At 53.5% G+C, this 16,393-nt stretch overlaps 3 protein-coding genes across 3 annotated transcripts; 2 read left to right on the forward strand and 1 right to left on the reverse strand.

Moving 5' to 3' along the window:
* Positions 1-406: 406 nt before the first annotated feature.
* On the forward strand, positions 407-3,779 carry N0V96_001478 (uncharacterized protein; the record flags this gene model as incomplete). Its single annotated transcript, XM_065756240.1, has 2 exons — positions 407-1,466; positions 2,458-3,779. The coding sequence occupies 2 exons, from the start codon at positions 407-409 to the stop codon at positions 3,777-3,779; spliced, it is 2,382 nt and encodes a 793-aa protein (XP_065615480.1).
* Positions 3,780-5,314: 1,535 nt separating this feature from the next.
* On the reverse strand, positions 5,315-6,124 carry N0V96_001479 (uncharacterized protein; the record flags this gene model as incomplete). The annotated part of the gene is made up of 1 exon (XM_053191884.1): positions 5,315-6,124. The coding sequence occupies one exon, from the start codon at positions 6,122-6,124 to the stop codon at positions 5,315-5,317; it is 810 nt and encodes a 269-aa protein (XP_053050492.1).
* Positions 6,125-10,856: 4,732 nt separating this feature from the next.
* Positions 10,857-14,873, forward strand: PMC1_1 (plasma membrane calcium; the record flags this gene model as incomplete). Its single annotated transcript, XM_065756241.1, has 3 exons — positions 10,857-10,935; positions 11,045-12,298; positions 12,349-14,873. 3 exons carry the CDS (start codon positions 10,857-10,859, stop codon positions 14,871-14,873), a joined length of 3,858 nt encoding a protein of 1,285 aa, XP_065615481.1.
* Between the last annotated feature and the right edge of the window lie 1,520 nt (positions 14,874-16,393).

Genomic DNA, 16,393 nt, shown 5'->3' on the forward strand with positions numbered 1-16,393 from the left:
TGCACTGCGGCACTGCGTCCTTGGTTCGTACCGCCCGCTGCATGCTCCAGATTTCGTTCTCAATTCCCCATCTTCTCTCCAAACCTTGCCAATCGACCAACAAAAAATTTCATCGACCGCCCAGCGGCCCGCCTGCAAGCAATACTAGCAAAAATCCCACCTCCAAACATCTTGCATCACGTGACCGAAACCGGCGAGCAGACGAAAAAACACCATCCATACGACACGACTTTTGCGCGCGACGACGAGTGGCTCCCCAATAGCCACCCCTTCCCACCCCTGAACGCGTGCAAGTAGATGCCTCGGCCCACCAAGAGCTCCTCCTAGAGGCTGTCAGTACGTCCCACGACGCGCGACTCTCAGCCTTGCGACGTCTTAATAAGATGACACTTGTCTAACGTCTGAGATGCAGACCCTGGCGCCCATCCACCTTCTCCCGAGACGCGACGGCTCCCTCGATCACTGGCGAGGTGGGCTTTGGGGCATGAATAATCCGGCCGCCTACACTCCTCTTGAGTCCTTGTTTCTGTTCCAAGCTATCCTTAAGCACGGCGTCGAAGCTCCTGCCTTCATCAAGGTCTCCGATCTTCTCGTCAACAACTCGTTGATCAAAGATGACAAGACATACGACGCTAAACGACTGAGTCCGGATGCGCTTCGACAACTCTTCTTGCACTTGTTGCAGGAAGAGCTGAGAATTGAGAATGCCACGACCGATAAGCCCGATGGCGCGTCGCCAACTTTGAAGAAACGCAAGCTCAGTCATCCGCCACTACCTACGCTCAAGGAGGTCAAGGAGCAGTCACACAGGTTCCCGGCGTTGGTGGATCGACTCTATGCAAGATATAAGGAAAATGTCGTCAGGGACATCAGGGAAGATGAGCGGCGCATTGAGACACTTGCCAGAGATATCAAGATCCTTGAAACGCAAGAGGCTATCGACCGAGCCAAGGCGAATACACCCCGTCCCGTCGCACCAAACGGGCCCTCAGCGCCAAAGCCTGTTCCGACACCTGTCCCGGTTCCCTCTTTGATTCCGACGCCGGGCCAGACCGCAGCCCAAAATCAAGCCAAGCGATCGACCCCGACGCCTCCCGTTGAGACTCCGCGACCGATCAGGCCTGCGAACGGACAAGGCTCCGTTCCGACGCAGACTCCGGTACCGATCCCGAGACATGTACCATTGCAGCCTCAAGCACACCCGCGGCCACCAGCAACCGTTGCGCCAGCTCCACCACCGACCCTACAGCCTGCGCCAGCAAGACGAGATGTGGCTCCACCGGCAGGCGCGTTCCAGCCATCACCTACAGTGCCTCCGGCGCAAGCTGTGTCTGCTGCCGGGGCATCTGTTGCGGCACCCGCTAGCGGGCCAGATGCTAAGCAGCATCAAAATCTGAAGCCTCCCAATAGTGCCGCCCCGGTCTTGCAGCCCCCTGCTGGTGCTGGGCATCCGCCAGTTCGGCCCGGTCAGTCGACATCGCCGGTCCCTCTGCCAGCAATATCACCACGGCCGGAAAACATACCCAAAAATCGGGTTCCAACGCCAGGGACGCCCGCTCAACCCTCAACTCCGGGGACTCTGAAGTGGGAAAAGCCATACCAGCCTGCGGCACCGGCACTCCAACCACAGGGCCGCCCTATGCCAGCTCAGACCCCAACACCTCCTGCACCTTCTACCCCGAATCAGGCACATCATCCTGCTCAATGGTATCCTCAACCAACAGGGCAATACCATGGTCCCCCGCAGCCTCCCAATGTTCCAATGCAAGCAAATCAAGCACAGAGATATTCGCAGCAACCTCAGCCGGTGCTGGTAGCCCCTCAAACCCAAGGTCACCCTCAGCCCCAAGGACAGGCCCAGTCTCATCCTCAAGCTCAAGCTCCAGCTCACACACAGGCTCAAGCTCACACTCAGGCGCAAGCCCAGGCTCAGGCCCATGCTCACGTTCATATTCAACCCCAGACTCAGACACCAGTCAAAAACCAGAATCAGCCTCAGCCTCAAGCATCATCAACCCCCGACACCTCAGCCTCAGCCTCAGCCAAAGGGACAGCTGGTGGCTCCAGTCCACTCAACGCCGACCAAGGAGCCTTCAGAGAGCTCTGGGAACCTACCGCGCAGAGGCCGTCCACCAGGCCCGTCGGTTACGCCCTCTGCGCGGCCACACACGGTTCAGCAGCCACGGCCTATTGCTGCAGCATCGCCAACCCAATCCGCTGGTCCTTCAGGGCAGACAGCCGTTCCTCCGAGATGGCAGCAACCTCATCCTTCCCCCTATGCACAGCAACAATTCAGCCCTACGCCAGCTCCGGCCCCAGTCCCAGCGCCATCCCAGCCAAATGCTAAGCCAACTGATGCTCAAAGGCGCGTCAGCCCTCCCTTCAACAAGCAACAGCCCCGACCTGCCATTCCTCCTCACCTGGTTTCGCAAGTTGCAGCTGCTGCTGCACCTCCAGCACAACGAGTTGCGAATACCCCTATCCCACCGCCACAGACGCCTGTCACAGCGCCTCCCAGCTTCCTTCTTACTGGCTCCGGAACTAAGTGGACCGTGACTTCTACGCCTTCGACTCCTCGGCCAGGTGCATCAGACAAGGAGGTTGCTAGTCCCGCCTTTGAACCACTGAGCCCTGTGCAGCAAGTTGCGCCGTTGCCGCCTGCGCCTACACCTACCCAAGCCTCGCGGAAGCCCAGTCCTAAGCCGACACCCGTACCCATTCCAGTGCCGAAGTCAGAGACGAAAACTCCCGGCCCTAGAGGCCGAGGCCGACCGCCACGCAGCGCGCACAAGGTCCGTGCCGACAGCACACCTTCGGTTGCGGGTACGCGACGAAGTCAGTCGGTCACGTCGCAAACTGACGAGTTGTCGATGGATCACCATGAGCTGGCGCCCAGAATTAAGGACGAGAACGCCACTCCTAGAGTCACTCCCAGAGCGACACCGAAACCGCAAGATGACACGGGGGATACGACCGCTGACGAAAGTGTGCCAAGTCGGCGCAACATGATTACACCTAGTAGCGTGTCATCCCGGCTTGCTCATAAGCGCAAACGTCAGGACACTCCAACCGAGCCACTCGCACCGCCGACAGCCCCGACTCACGTGCTATGGACACGCCAGTTTGGTCGTGTAAGTGCTGCTGCGCTTGATCAGATTGGTGCTCACAGATTTGCGAACCAATTCGCGAACCCCATTCGAGAGCGAGACGCCCCTGGTTACAAGACTCTGATCATTCAGCCGCAAGACATTAAGTCTATTCGCGCAGCCATAACGCATGGCAACAGAGCAGCTACTGAGGCCGCCAAGGCTTTGCCAGACGGTGACCCAGGCACAGGCTCTGTTCTTTTGCCAATCAGTGACGATCTGGTGCCACCCAAGAGCATCATCAACAGCGCCCAGCTCGAACGAGAGCTTGTGCATATGTTCTCGAACGCCATCATGTACAACCTGAACCCGAGTCGCGGGCCCGGTCCGGCTTTCATGAAGGGCGGCAGTGCTGCTGACGGGGCTGACGTAGTGGGATACGAAGTTGACGAAGATGCCGTGGTGCGTTCTACGAGGATGATGTCTATGGAGGTTGAGAAGATTATTGGAGAGCTCCGTAACGCGGAGAAGGAACGCACAGGTCAAGCTCCGTCGAACTCTGGCAATACGAGGCCGGCTAGCGTCGCTACTGGTGAAGATACACCAATGGCGGAAGACGATGTTGATGAGTTAGCGGGCGACGCAGATATAACCTCGTCAACAAGGAGACGGCGCGTGGGCACGAGGAACTAGAAGCTACCGCGCATCGCACGCAAGCTTCGTTGATTGGAGTTTTATTCTTTTGCAAAGGTGTGTGTCAAGGGGCCTAGAAACGGCCTCCTTTAGAGAAGAAGTGTGTAGGATACTCTGAGTAGTCCTGAGCGTCTACTTTCGTATGATAATGTTACCAAGCAGCCCAAGTGTGGCTAAGCAAGTTACCCCAAGGCTCCTCAACGTTTAACAATTCGTGATGTGGCTTGCAAGAGAGATACGTGGGCATAGACGGCGTCATGTGCTCAAGCTGCGTTCTCGAAATTGATGTGTCTGAATTTTAACGTATTGTCCCAATTCATCATGACCCTGCCAAGGGAGGTACAGCGAGTATATCCGCGATGGGGAAGGACACCACCAGGAAGTCTACTCGCTGGCTAGCCATACGAATTGCTGTTTACCGAGAGTTCCAAAAAAGAAGACAAAACTACAAAAGAGTTCACCCTCCCCGGTGGCGAATGGGGCTACATCTCTGGGTGCACATGCTGGGACTCGAACACGGGACCTCTCAAAGCCTTCACCGATTAGGCTGCTCGTGGACTTCAACCACTCCACCACCCAGCCAGTTTTGACCTGACCCCCAAGGGGGCGCCTGCTGGCTGGTGACGGGAACGGAGTTGAGGGGGTCTATGTGGCTCTCGTTTGTGGTGTATTCGGGTGTATGTTCAGAAGTGTATTCGGGTGATGTGGAAGGAACCGAGTCAGGAGCAGTTTCTTCCTCCTCACCTCACTTTCCCGAATACCTTTTCCATTCTTTTTCGTTCCAGGATGATAAAGGTGTCTAGGTGTGTATACTTGGCTCTTACTGTGTAATATGAAAGGAATTAGACGCCCTTAGTAAAGTATCGTGTAATCAGAGCTTGTTTGGTCTCTTTTTCCTGATCTTTAAAATATATAAGTTTAGTCTTTTCCGAAGCTACAGGTCTAGATAATAAGAGTAAAGCTCATTAGAAATATGAAAAGGGTTTACTGACTAGAATAGAGGGACTAACAGCGAATTAAATACTAGTTTCCCGTTTCTTGCACAACATCCAGAATGTATCCTCCTATCATCATAAAGTGAGATATACACCTATGTGCGTCATCTCGAAGTGGCAATCGTTGGCCCCGAGGAGCAAGTTAGTAAGAACTCAATATAAAGAAGCTTTTAGGACGGACGGAAGGAAAGGCTGAATGGCATATCTCCGAATAACCTTCTCTATAGATATTCTTTGGAATAAACACACCATTTTCCTTATAAAGCTCCGAGGTTATTTTCTCAAAAAGACAGAACAAAGAGAGAATATGGAATTCTTCATTGAGATGTATATATAGTTGGGCTAATAACCGCCCCCTTGGAGGACTACATTAAACATGTCCTAAACCCAGACTGAGACTAATCCTAAAATCTTCTCCAAACTTCTCGACTACTAAAACAACCGGAGTAAAACATACTAGTGAAATCACACAAAATTAGGTAGCAGGTCAAGTCTCAAAAGAAGTCCTTCACTAGCTTCCCGAGCAAACGTCCCAAAACTTTACCACGGAACAGACGTCCCATTATACAAAAAGAACCTCCCACTATCAGCATTCTTGAGCCCAACCAGCAGAGACAATATACCCCCCGCACTATCCTCCACCTCGACCGTCGCGCCTGGCCCGCCAGAAGAAGTCTTAACATGGCCCGGATCAACAGCCACCGTGACGATCCCCTGGCCCCTCAACTCCCGCGCCTGATGCACCGTCAGCATGTTCAGCGCCGCCTTGCTGATGGAGTAGCCCGCCAGCATCCCGACGCGGCCGTTGCTGGTCCAGCCTAGGCTGCCCGCGCCGGAGGTGATGTTGGCGACGACCGCGGCGATCCTCTCCTCGCCCTCGTCAGCAGCAGCAGCAGCAGCATCCACACCGTCCTTTTCGTCGCCCTTGTCCTCGGCGGTCAAAAAGGGCATCAGGACCTGCACCATCCTCGCCGGGCCGAGGACGTTGGTCTCCATGTGCGCGTCCAGCCCCGCCTTATCAAGCGTCAAGCTCGTCTGGTGCGCAAATTGCAGCGTCGCGGCGTTGTTGATGAGGAAGTCCACTTTAGCCGGCGTCCCGCGGCCCTCGTCAAGGGCTGCTGACAGCCGGCCAGGGAGCGCGGCGATGGATGCTTCGGAGGAGACGTCGCATTCGAGGATGTGCGTCGTGGCGATGCTGGAGGATTGGATGGCTTCGAGGGCCGAAAGGTCTGTGGTAGGGGAGGTGGAGCGGACGAGGGCGATAACTGTGTTGGATGGGGATTTGCTTAGTTGGTTAATGTATTCCAGGCCGATGCCGGCTCTGGCGCCGGTGACTACGTATGTTGGCATGGCTTTTTTTACTCGCGGCGGAGATTAGAAAGGGGGTAGATTTGGGTTGCTCTGAAGGATGGATGCGTATTGTTCACCCTTCTCGTGGCTTTGGTTCATCTCACGACTTTAGCACTCCGAAGTACCACCACATGAAGACCCATTAGTCTATATAAAAAGTACACGTTCTGAGGAGAGAGCTCAGTTAACTGGCGAGACTCTAGATGGATTGGTAATACGGAAGTCTCAGTAAGCTCTGGTGAGATCACGTCTATATTGCCTAAATACAACCTGCATAAAGGATCAGTCGTCAGCGACCATATGATCCGTTCTTACATAAGATGTTAACGTTGGCTGAGTAAAGGAGACTTTGGAGCACATATGTGTGAAAGACGGACATCTACTATTTTCAAAAAGGAGGTAGAGACTGGGACATCCGATGGGGCTCCGGCGATGAGCCCGGTAAATGTGGAGACCCGACCGGAGGTGTGTGCCAGGTGTCACTGTTGAGGCCGGAGTGGATGTAATTTCTATCCGTACCAGGGGGGCATCATGCATGGTCAGTCGCAATGGAAAGGAACGGGATGGCCCGGCGTTGTGCGAATCTCCGCGCGCGCATCGACAGATCATTGTGCAGAGGCGAGAACGAGAAGTCACAGAGTCATTTGAATTGCTGCGCCAGCGCCAAGACCGAATCAGGGGCGAACGGGGGCGGCGATTTGCAAGTCTTAGTCGATACGGATACGTACCTGTAGTACATACGAAGACATCACGGCTAGAACCTGAGGGAAAGCAAGCAAGCGAGGGCCGTGAGGACGAATCTTTGTTCTGCGGCAGTCCTGTCTTGGTATTCGAGGCAGTGTTCTTTGCCGTTGGTATTTTTCTTCATGACGGCTGGAAGCAAAGCGGCGACGGTCCTAGTTTCTCTTCGCTTGGCGCGCCGATTGGGCGTATTTCGTACACCTATCACGGTTGATCACCTTGCATACCTTTGGCGGCCGATCAGTGTCTTGCTATGAGAGGAAAAAGGATGCTGCCAGCTGTGCCAGCAAAGTGGCGGTCGGTCCATTGGGCTTGGCTGTCAAAGTTAGGCTAACCTTAGTTCACCTCGTTTTTGCTAAGGTACCGAGCGAGGTGGTGAGGTTGGGACCAGGCCGCCACGTTAAAATAAAAAAAAACCCACCCTAATGATCCAGCCACAACGAACCTAGACATCCGAATAAACTTGGTTTGACAGCATGAAACTGTGCCATTAGGAGGAACTATCGTATGGATGGGATGGGATGGGAAACCAAGTCAAGAAGTTGCGATGAATTACACTGGAAGCTTGGAAAATGAAATGAAATGACTGGCTGGAACATACCGTTTCGGCGCAGGTTTCCGAATGGAAGCTTCAGTGCCGCCTTCCAGGTTCTAATCTGACGTCAGAGAGAAAGGAGTGCAACCCCTGGCATGGAAAAGGTGCATTCGGAGCTTTCCTCGTGGAAGAACTGCACTAAGAGAGAGGTTGCTCGATAATAAAGTTTTCTTCTTCGTTTCCCGGGTGTGGGTGTGACTGACTGGGGGCCGACTATCAAAACAAAACCAAATTAGGCCGTTCTCTTGGCATTTTCTGCTGCAACAGACTGCGCCTCACTCTGCTTGGTCTTCCAGTTGTTGCACGTGTAAGTTGGTCTTGGTTGTGTTGTTCAATGTGGGTGTGCCAGCTTTCATAGGTATTCGCTGTCCCGTCCCATCAGACAACCGTAACACTCCACCAGAACATTGAGGCACATGGCTGGTTTGCTTTGGGAAGCCTTTCCCTTCCCTCCCTGTGGCAAGAGAAGTGAGTGAGAGTGTGTGTTCTTGTGTGATTTGAGATGATGTCAGTTTGAAGTCTTGGCAGTCTCCCACATCCCCCATCCCCCGCCCCTTGCTATGTATCTGTTTCTTGAGTCGGCTGGTGGTCACTGATGACTGAAGGAATTGTGGGAGACAAATCGGAAGAGGTGGAAAACGACAGAGGGTGAGACGACCAAGAGAGGCAGTGCAGTTCTCGGTCCTCAATCCTCAGGCTTTTCTCCTCTCAAATCCTCCAAGAGCCAAGTCTTTTCTGCTCATCCGAGCCTAGAATCCAGGCCAAGGGTGGGCGCATCCCAAGACGGTAGTTATCTGTTCGTGCCTGTGACAGCGCATTCGCAGTACGGTGTACCTGACGGGGGGTTCCTCTGCCTGCCGGGGTTCTTGTTCCGGGCTATTCTGTAATACTCTGTAATCGGGTTGTCACCGGCTCCGGGTATGCAGAAGGACTGGACTCTTCCGGGGTGTGGGTGCCACAATGACAATCCCTCGATGCGGGATGGCTCCCATGGTTGCCCCAATGATGATGAGATGCATCCATTATCCCAATTCCCTCATGATTGATAGTTGAGTTTGGGGCACCGCTGCATGGCAAAGGCCAAATTTGCCTTTTCGTACCCGATCTGACCTTGTGAGCACGGCCACACAAAACGTGGTGAAGCTATGATGAAAGTTGGGATGGAAGATGTCGCCCAAAAGTTGTTCCTTTTCGCCTCAAAGACTCAAACGGTTGACAGAAACCTAAACATCTTTTCTGTCGCCTCGCTGTGTTTCTCGGGAGTGCTGCTGAATCAAGATGGCCGCTGTTAGGTTCCTGCCAAGAGGGCCGGACTGTGGCTTATCTCTCTTTTTTGCGGTCGGCGGCCTCCTTATTTCTTTGCTCGGTTGTTATACATAGTAGAGAAACTTGAGAACGGAGGAAGACAAATGTCTCGGCGGCATCCAATCTTTGCTGGATTCATTCGGGTCTTCAGGCGACGTATGGGTCAGTCCACTGTTTCTGGGGGCTCAGAGTGGCCAAAGCTCTTTATCCGGTGAAGCGAACACCGGGCCCGTGGTAACTGGGGCGGTAAATGGTCCGATGGATTGTTCTTCACCTCGGTCAACGGACATGTGTTGGGCCCCGAGTTTGTCATGAATGAGTGAAAGTGAAAGTGAAAGTGAAAGTGAGAGTGAGAGTGAGCACTGAGATGGAAGTGAGTGAGACGAAGGTCAAGTATGGTATCCGCACACGTGCTACTGATACTGCTATTTTACCCAAGTGAGGTAAGGTTATAGCCCATAATCGATAGTCAAAGAGGAGGGCGACCAAAAAGGGAGAGCGAGGTCCTCGTATCTAACCTGATTGAATGCTTTTGTTTGATAGATTGAATGTAATTCCACCGCCCACCGCAATTCAAAGACATGGCTTGGCGTCTACCCCTGTACCACTTGAACAGCACTCTCCATATCCAATGAGCTGCTGCCCGTCTTGGCGATGAAATAACCCGTCACCCCGTGTACTTTGCAGAGTACCCTTATGATGTGGTCTCTTCTCAATGAGCGAAGCGAACAGTGAGTAAGTGAGCAGCAAAGAGCGCGAATTAACGTAGATGACCACTCGCCTGCACGTTTACGTACTGGGCGTGAGCGACGTCTTGGCATCTTGGATTTCCTTGGCCTTTGGTCGAATCACCGACAATGGTGGCTGTGTAAGTCTCTTGTCCTGATGAATGCTCTACAGCCCAAAGTACCTCACCCGTTGGCTAGGCGGCCTAGAACTTGCCAAGCCCAGCTGGTGAGGCACCTACGATGTCCAGAACCCAGCGGCGTGTTGTTTCTTCCCCCATGTTACTCGTCCCGAGCGTGCAACCCTGTGCCATCATCAATTCCATTGTAACTTGCTTGACGTGGGTGAAGCTGGCGGTTGTTGCGGGCGCTTGGCCCGTCGTTAATTGCTGTCCGTTGTCAGTCCACAACCGGCAGACCATCATCCATCACCACCATCACGCAGAGACGCTTCCTCTTCGTTCTCACACCCACGTCACTACCTAATTCTCTTTCCTTTCCTCACCCTCGGCATCGTGACTCCGTATACTGATGACCATAGTCTTTTCTGCCCAAATCTGCCCTGCCACAGCCCACATCTCTATCCGTCCCCCATCTCCTCTTTTCATCCAACTTTGGTCTTCCACCATCCGGATAGACTCGCCAAAAGACACGTACCGGATCGATACCTCAACGGTCCAAAAGAGAAAAGTCTACGCTTCACAGCCCTCTTCTATGGTTCCTTGGATGTCATGACCCCATCAAACCTAGCGGGCCGCCTTCTCCAGACCACCATCGGTTGAGGTTCCACGTCTTGACATATCAACTGGCATCCAGGCCCCATCCTGCAAGCCGTCTTGCTGGCACCAATAATCCTCACCGGGAGGTAAACGACGAACCGCCACCAACAAGCAGCAGCGAACAAGCTTCAGCTCAACAAGCTCCCTCGCCTCGATCCATTGTTTTCTCTCTCCCTGCCTCCCTTTTGACACTAATCTACACCGCCTCCCAATCCGAATCGAATCATCAACTTCTATTCAGCCCGCAAAGGTGCTACACTCGATTGCCACTTGCTGAACGACTGGTTCCCTCTTCTTTGGGAACATTTACATACTCCGTGTGTAACATCACCACCCTTCTTGGTTTGCACCACAACCCGCGCATAAAGTTGTTCTGCAACTACCCATTCACCAACGCCCATCGCCGAAAAGCAGCTGCCAATCACCACTACACCTTCCTTCCCCAAAACGAGGCGGACAGACTGTTGCTGTCCTGAAATTTTTCTTCATTGCCCTCCAAGCTCCCACCGCTCTCCAGGATCACTACTCTGGGACCGAAGAGGCAGAAATACCAACCAAACCCCAAATAATCAGACCAAGGCATCGCCATGCCGCGGAATCCTTCGCCGCTGAGGCGGCCACGGGCGCCTACTATCACGCTGGATACTTCAGCCGTGAACGACCAAGGTATGACGCCATATTGCATTCCTCCTCCCAGGACCGGTCATGAAATAATCCTTCTCCCACCGTGTCCAGCCGGGCCAAACTAACCAGGGTCGCGTTCGAATTACAGAAGACGACCAACACCAACACCAAACCACATCGTCACCGTCTTCCTCAGATCACGGCGACGAAATCAATAATACGTTATCAGTGCCCACGAGAAAGTCACGGTCACAGTCTTGGGACTCGAACAACACGACATTAGCAAAGTCGAAAACGAATGAAGGTACTGACAAGGATACTGCACACCTTTCGGGCTCTCCCAAAGGCTACGGCGCAAACCCGGACGAAGCCTTGGCACCGAACCCAGGCGAAGAGGCATCTTTTCATGTTGACAACAACCCGTTTGCCTACACGCCTGGCCAGGTTTCCAAGCTCATCAACCCAAAGAGTCTAGATGCCTTCGTGGCCGTTGGAGGTCTTGTTGGCCTGGAGAAGGGTCTACGGACAGACAGGCGCGCCGGCCTGAGTCTCGATGAGTCCAGGCTTGACGGCAGCATCAGCTTCGAGGAGGCCGTCGCTGCGGGAAAGAAGCTCCCGTCTTCCTCGGAGACTGCGCCAACGGATGCGCTTCAACAGGACGCTGCTCACCATGGCGACGGTGCCGGCAAAGGCTTCGACGACCGGAAGAGAGTATTTGGGCAAAATATTCTGCCAGAGAGGAAATCGCTCTCACTGTTGCAACTTGCATGGATTGCAATGAAGGACAAGGTTTTGATTCTGCTGAGTGTGGCCGCCGTCATTTCTCTGGCATTGGGATTGTACCAGACCTTTGGAGCTACTCATCATGGAGACGACACTGCCAAACTCGAATGGGTTGAAGGTGTTGCCATCATCGTCGCCATCACTATTGTCGTGGTCGTCGGTTCACTCAATGATTGGCAAAAGGAGCGGCAGTTCCGGAAGCTCAACCAGAAGAAGGAAGACCGCATCGTCAAGGTGATTCGTTCCGGAAAGCCCGCCAATCTCTCAGTTCACGACATTCTTGTTGGAGACGTAATGCTTTTGGAGCAGGGTGACATCATCCCTGTGGATGGTGTTTTCATCGATGGGCACAACGTCAGCTGCGATGAATCGTCTGCAACTGGAGAGTCGGATCTTATCAAGAAGGTACCTGCAGACGCCGTAATGAAGGCGCTGCACGAGGAGGAAGTAAACCCCAAGAAGCTTGACCCTTTCATCATCTCTGGAGCCAGAGTCCTGGATGGCGTTGGAACGTTTTTGGTTACTGCTGTCGGCCAGAACTCAAGCCATGGCAAGACCATGATGTCTCTCCGCGACGATCCTGGAATGACTCCTCTCCAGCTCAAGTTGAACATTCTTGCGGGTAGGTTAATTTTATGGTCTAGCTAGGCAGGTTGCTTACAAAACTTTCAGGTTACATTGCGAAACTCGGCAGCGGTGCCGGTCTTCTGCTTCTCGGTGTCTTAACGATCGAATTCCTGGCTCATCTTCCTAACAACAACGACTCCCCCGAGGAGAAGGGCCAGCGCTTCCTGCAGATTCTCATTACATCCATCACCATTATCGTCGTTGCAGTGCCCGAGGGTTTACCCCTCGCCGTCACTCTCGCCCTCGCCTACGCTACAAAGCGGATGACCAAGGAGAACAACCTCGTCCGTCACCTACAATCCTGCGAGACGATGGGCAATGCGACTGTTATTTGCTCCGACAAGACTGGTACCCTGACGGAGAATGTCATGACTGTTGTCGCTGGCACTTTGGGCACGGGCAAGTTCCGCTTCGTTGCCTCTGACGATCAATCTACCGAGACCGGCCAAGAGGATGAGGAGTCGGATGTACATGTTGCTGGAGATGACAAGAAGTCCCAAGCTTCCACCGGAGTCCCAATGTCGAAGCTTTCATCCGCAATCGACGCAGATTTCAGAGATCTTATCAAGCAGTCCGTTGCGATGAACACGACTGCTTTCGAAACGGAGGAGAACGGAAAGCAGGTATTTGTAGGTACGAAAACCGAGACCGCCCTGCTCGACTGGGCTCGCCGATGCTTTGCCCTTCAGCAAATTGCCATCGAACGTGAGAACTGCCCTGTCCAGCAACTCTTTCCATTCAACTCGAAGCGAAAGGCCATGGGTGCTGTTGTGCGCCTCCCGAACAACAAGTTCCGTTTCTTCGTCAAGGGCGCCCCCGAGATCCTTTTGGGACAATGCACCAGCGCCGTATCTGACCCCACGAAGTCTCCTACGACTGCGTCAATGGCATCGGATCAGCAGGAGCACATCCGCCAAATCATCACCGACTACGCCCGTCGCTCCCTCCGTACGATTGCCCTCGGCTACCGCGACTTTGAGCAGTGGCCCCCCGAGAACGCCCGCAAGGAGGAAGGTTCCCAGAACATCGAATTCTCCAGCATCTTCAAGAACCTAACGTGGCTTGGTGTTGTGGGTATTCAGGATCCCGTCCGAGCTGGCGTTCCGAAGGCCGTGGAGGACTGCCGCACCGCCTCTGTCTCCGTCAAGATGGTCACCGGTGATAATGTCGAGACGGCGAGAGCCATCGCGAAGGATTGCGGCATACTTACAGAGAAGGGCAAGGTCATGGAGGGAATCGAGTTCCGCCGCATGGACGATCGCGAGCGTGTCAACATTGTTCGGGATCTGTGTGTATTGGCACGATCCAGCCCCGAGGACAAGAGAATCCTTGTCAAGGCTTTGCGAAGTTTGGGCGAGGTTGTCGCCGTCACTGGCGATGGCACGAACGATGCGCCTGCCCTGAAGTCTGCGGATGTCGGTTTCTCCATGGGTATCACTGGAACCGAAGTCGCCAAGGAAGCCTCTGATATCATTTTGATGGACGATAACTTCTCGTCAATCGTCAAGGCCATGGCTTGGGGCCGCGCCATTAACGACGCAGTCAAGAAGTTCTTGCAGTTTCAAATCACCGTCAACATCACTGCTGTCGTCCTCACCTTTGTCACCGCTGTGGGCAGCGAAACCCAAGAGCCCGTCTTGAACGCCGTCCAGCTTCTCTGGGTGAACCTCATCATGGATACCTTCGCCGCCCTCGCCCTCGCTACCGACCCTCCTACTGAGAGCATGCTCCACCGCAAGCCCGAGGCCAAGACCGCCGCGTTGATCAACACGCCCATGTGGAAGATGATTATCGGCCAGTCCATTTACCAGCTCATCGTCACCCTGATCCTCCACTTTGTCGGTCCCAGCTTCCTCAACTATCCCACTGGCCAGCAAAAGACGCTCGTCTTCAATGTCTTCGTCTTTATGCAAATCTTCAAGCTCATCAACTCCAGACGCATCGACAACAACCTCAACATTTTTGAGGGCATCACTAAGAACAAGCTCTTCGCTCTCATGATGTCCATCATGGCCGGTGGCCAGGTGCTTATCGTTTTCGTCGGAGGCGCCGCATTCAAGGTTGAGAAGCTCAACGGACCGCAGTGGGGCATCTCTATCGTCCTCGGCATCATTTCGATCCCTGTCGGCGTCCTCATCCGCCTCTTCCCCGATTCGTGGTTCGTCGCCATAGTCAGCCCCCTTGCCTGGGTATGGTCCAAGATCCCCAAGTGGAAGCGCAAGAAGAAGACAGACGAGGAGGACAGCGAGCACCTGGGCGCCGGTGGCGTCAGGGATGCCCTACTCGAGATCAGGGACGACCTCGCCTTCCTCAAGCGCATCAAGGGAGGCAGAATCAGCCAGATCAGCGAAGTCATCATGAAGCCCCGCGAGTACCGCGAGAGAACGCGCAGCCGGAGCGGGTCCAGATCTTCGAGCAGACATAATGCGTCGCCGATGAAGGCCGCCCTGGGCATGCCCGGTATCTTAGCGGCTAGTGTTGGAGGCTTGTCGCCTGTTGAGCGGCCCGTGTCGCACGACAGCCGGAACACGGATGGAGAACGCGATCAGGAGGAGAGTCGCAAGGACTGAGAGGCTTGACAGGAGCCCGAGGTAGGCCCTCGTCAGGAGGACATTCCGCGGTGAGCCTTCCATTATGCATTGGGTGCCCCTTCGGTGTGAGGGACATCCAACCCTGTTTGTCTATCTGAGCGTGTATTGGCTTTTTTCTTTTCTTTTACCCCTTCAATGTTACGAATAAACCAAACCGATCGAGGTCCGACATGTACTCTTGCCCTTATTTTCCTTGGACCGATCGAGAGATACGACATAACCACCCCTCTGTACGATAAATTCCACCAACAAAATCAAAAGATATACACACGCCTGATAGACCCGACGATCGTGTACAGTGCGAGACCGAGAAAGAAAGAGAAATAGTTAATCCAATGATACCAATTTTCTATCACATAATGACTTGATACCAGTGACTAAATGTGTATGGCGCTGAGAGGCGTCCCACGTATGATTCTCAGGTCGAACTAATCCACTCACATGTAAAAAGTTGTCGGGTCAGATAATACTAGTCGTCAGTCATTTTTGACAAGAGTAAGTGTACACAGGTATCTGCAAGGGAGAGCAGCTGGCCTCCTCATACAAGCAACCAAAACAACACACCAAAAAGCAATTGGCATTGATCGAATTGGCAAAAGAGTTCACCCCCACCGGTGCTGAACTGGGGGCTACATCTCTGGCGCTCATGCTGGGAATTTTTGGGGTGCTCAATCCGGGACTCGAACTCGTATGCGCTTAGCCTGTCGTCGAGTAAGGCTGGTTGGCGATTTGATTATTGACCATAAACCACTCCACCACCCAGCCAGTTTGACCTGACCCGTCGACCTAGACGGGCGCCTGCTGGCTGGTGACGGGAATGGAATTGAAGGGGTATATGAAGGGCTTCTTTACTGTCTGGTGCGTATTCAGGTCGGGTGGGCGGGCGGTGTGGTGGTAGTGAAGGGTTATGGGATGAAGGTTTTGGGCAGGTACGGTTGGCGCGCCCTGCCTGCTCTCCGGGTACGATTATCGGGAAGAAGTGGTTAGGCTCTGGGCCGGAGGTGAGCGAGTGAACAACGCCTCAGACGTATAAGGGTGCGTCCATATGGTACCTCGTCTTTCTCTGCCGAGAAGTGATGGCGTAGTGCTTTATAGGATCAGATATCTCCCCAGGTAGTTGTGCTCTTAACGGCATACAACAAGAATATCGGGCTTACACCAAATACTCCTTCCGCTTGTGTTACTAATAACTCAACATTTTATGTACGCAGCTTCTTCAAGATGCAAGGGGGCGTTCATTATTGAGAATCTTTGTAGAATATTTTAACATGACTACTGATGCTATGCTCTCTAGGTTTGAGAGGACTAGGTAGCTAGCTAGCACCTCTAGTCTATGGTCCCGCTCTGTTGCAGTTGACTATATAAGTCAACAGGATATCACAGGCTGAAGAATCTTTCTTACCAGGCGCGCAATAGACTCAATCAAGTCAGTTCTGTTGAGATGGAGGGACTTGAGGAGGTGACTAGCGTGGCAGGGAGCATCCATAGTTCTCTGCGAT

Source organism: Colletotrichum fioriniae (genome assembly GCF_027942845.1).
Source record: "Colletotrichum fioriniae strain IMI 355084 chromosome Unknown scaffold_1, whole genome shotgun sequence".
Classification (NCBI taxonomy): Eukaryota; Fungi; Ascomycota; class Sordariomycetes; order Glomerellales; family Glomerellaceae; genus Colletotrichum; species Colletotrichum fioriniae.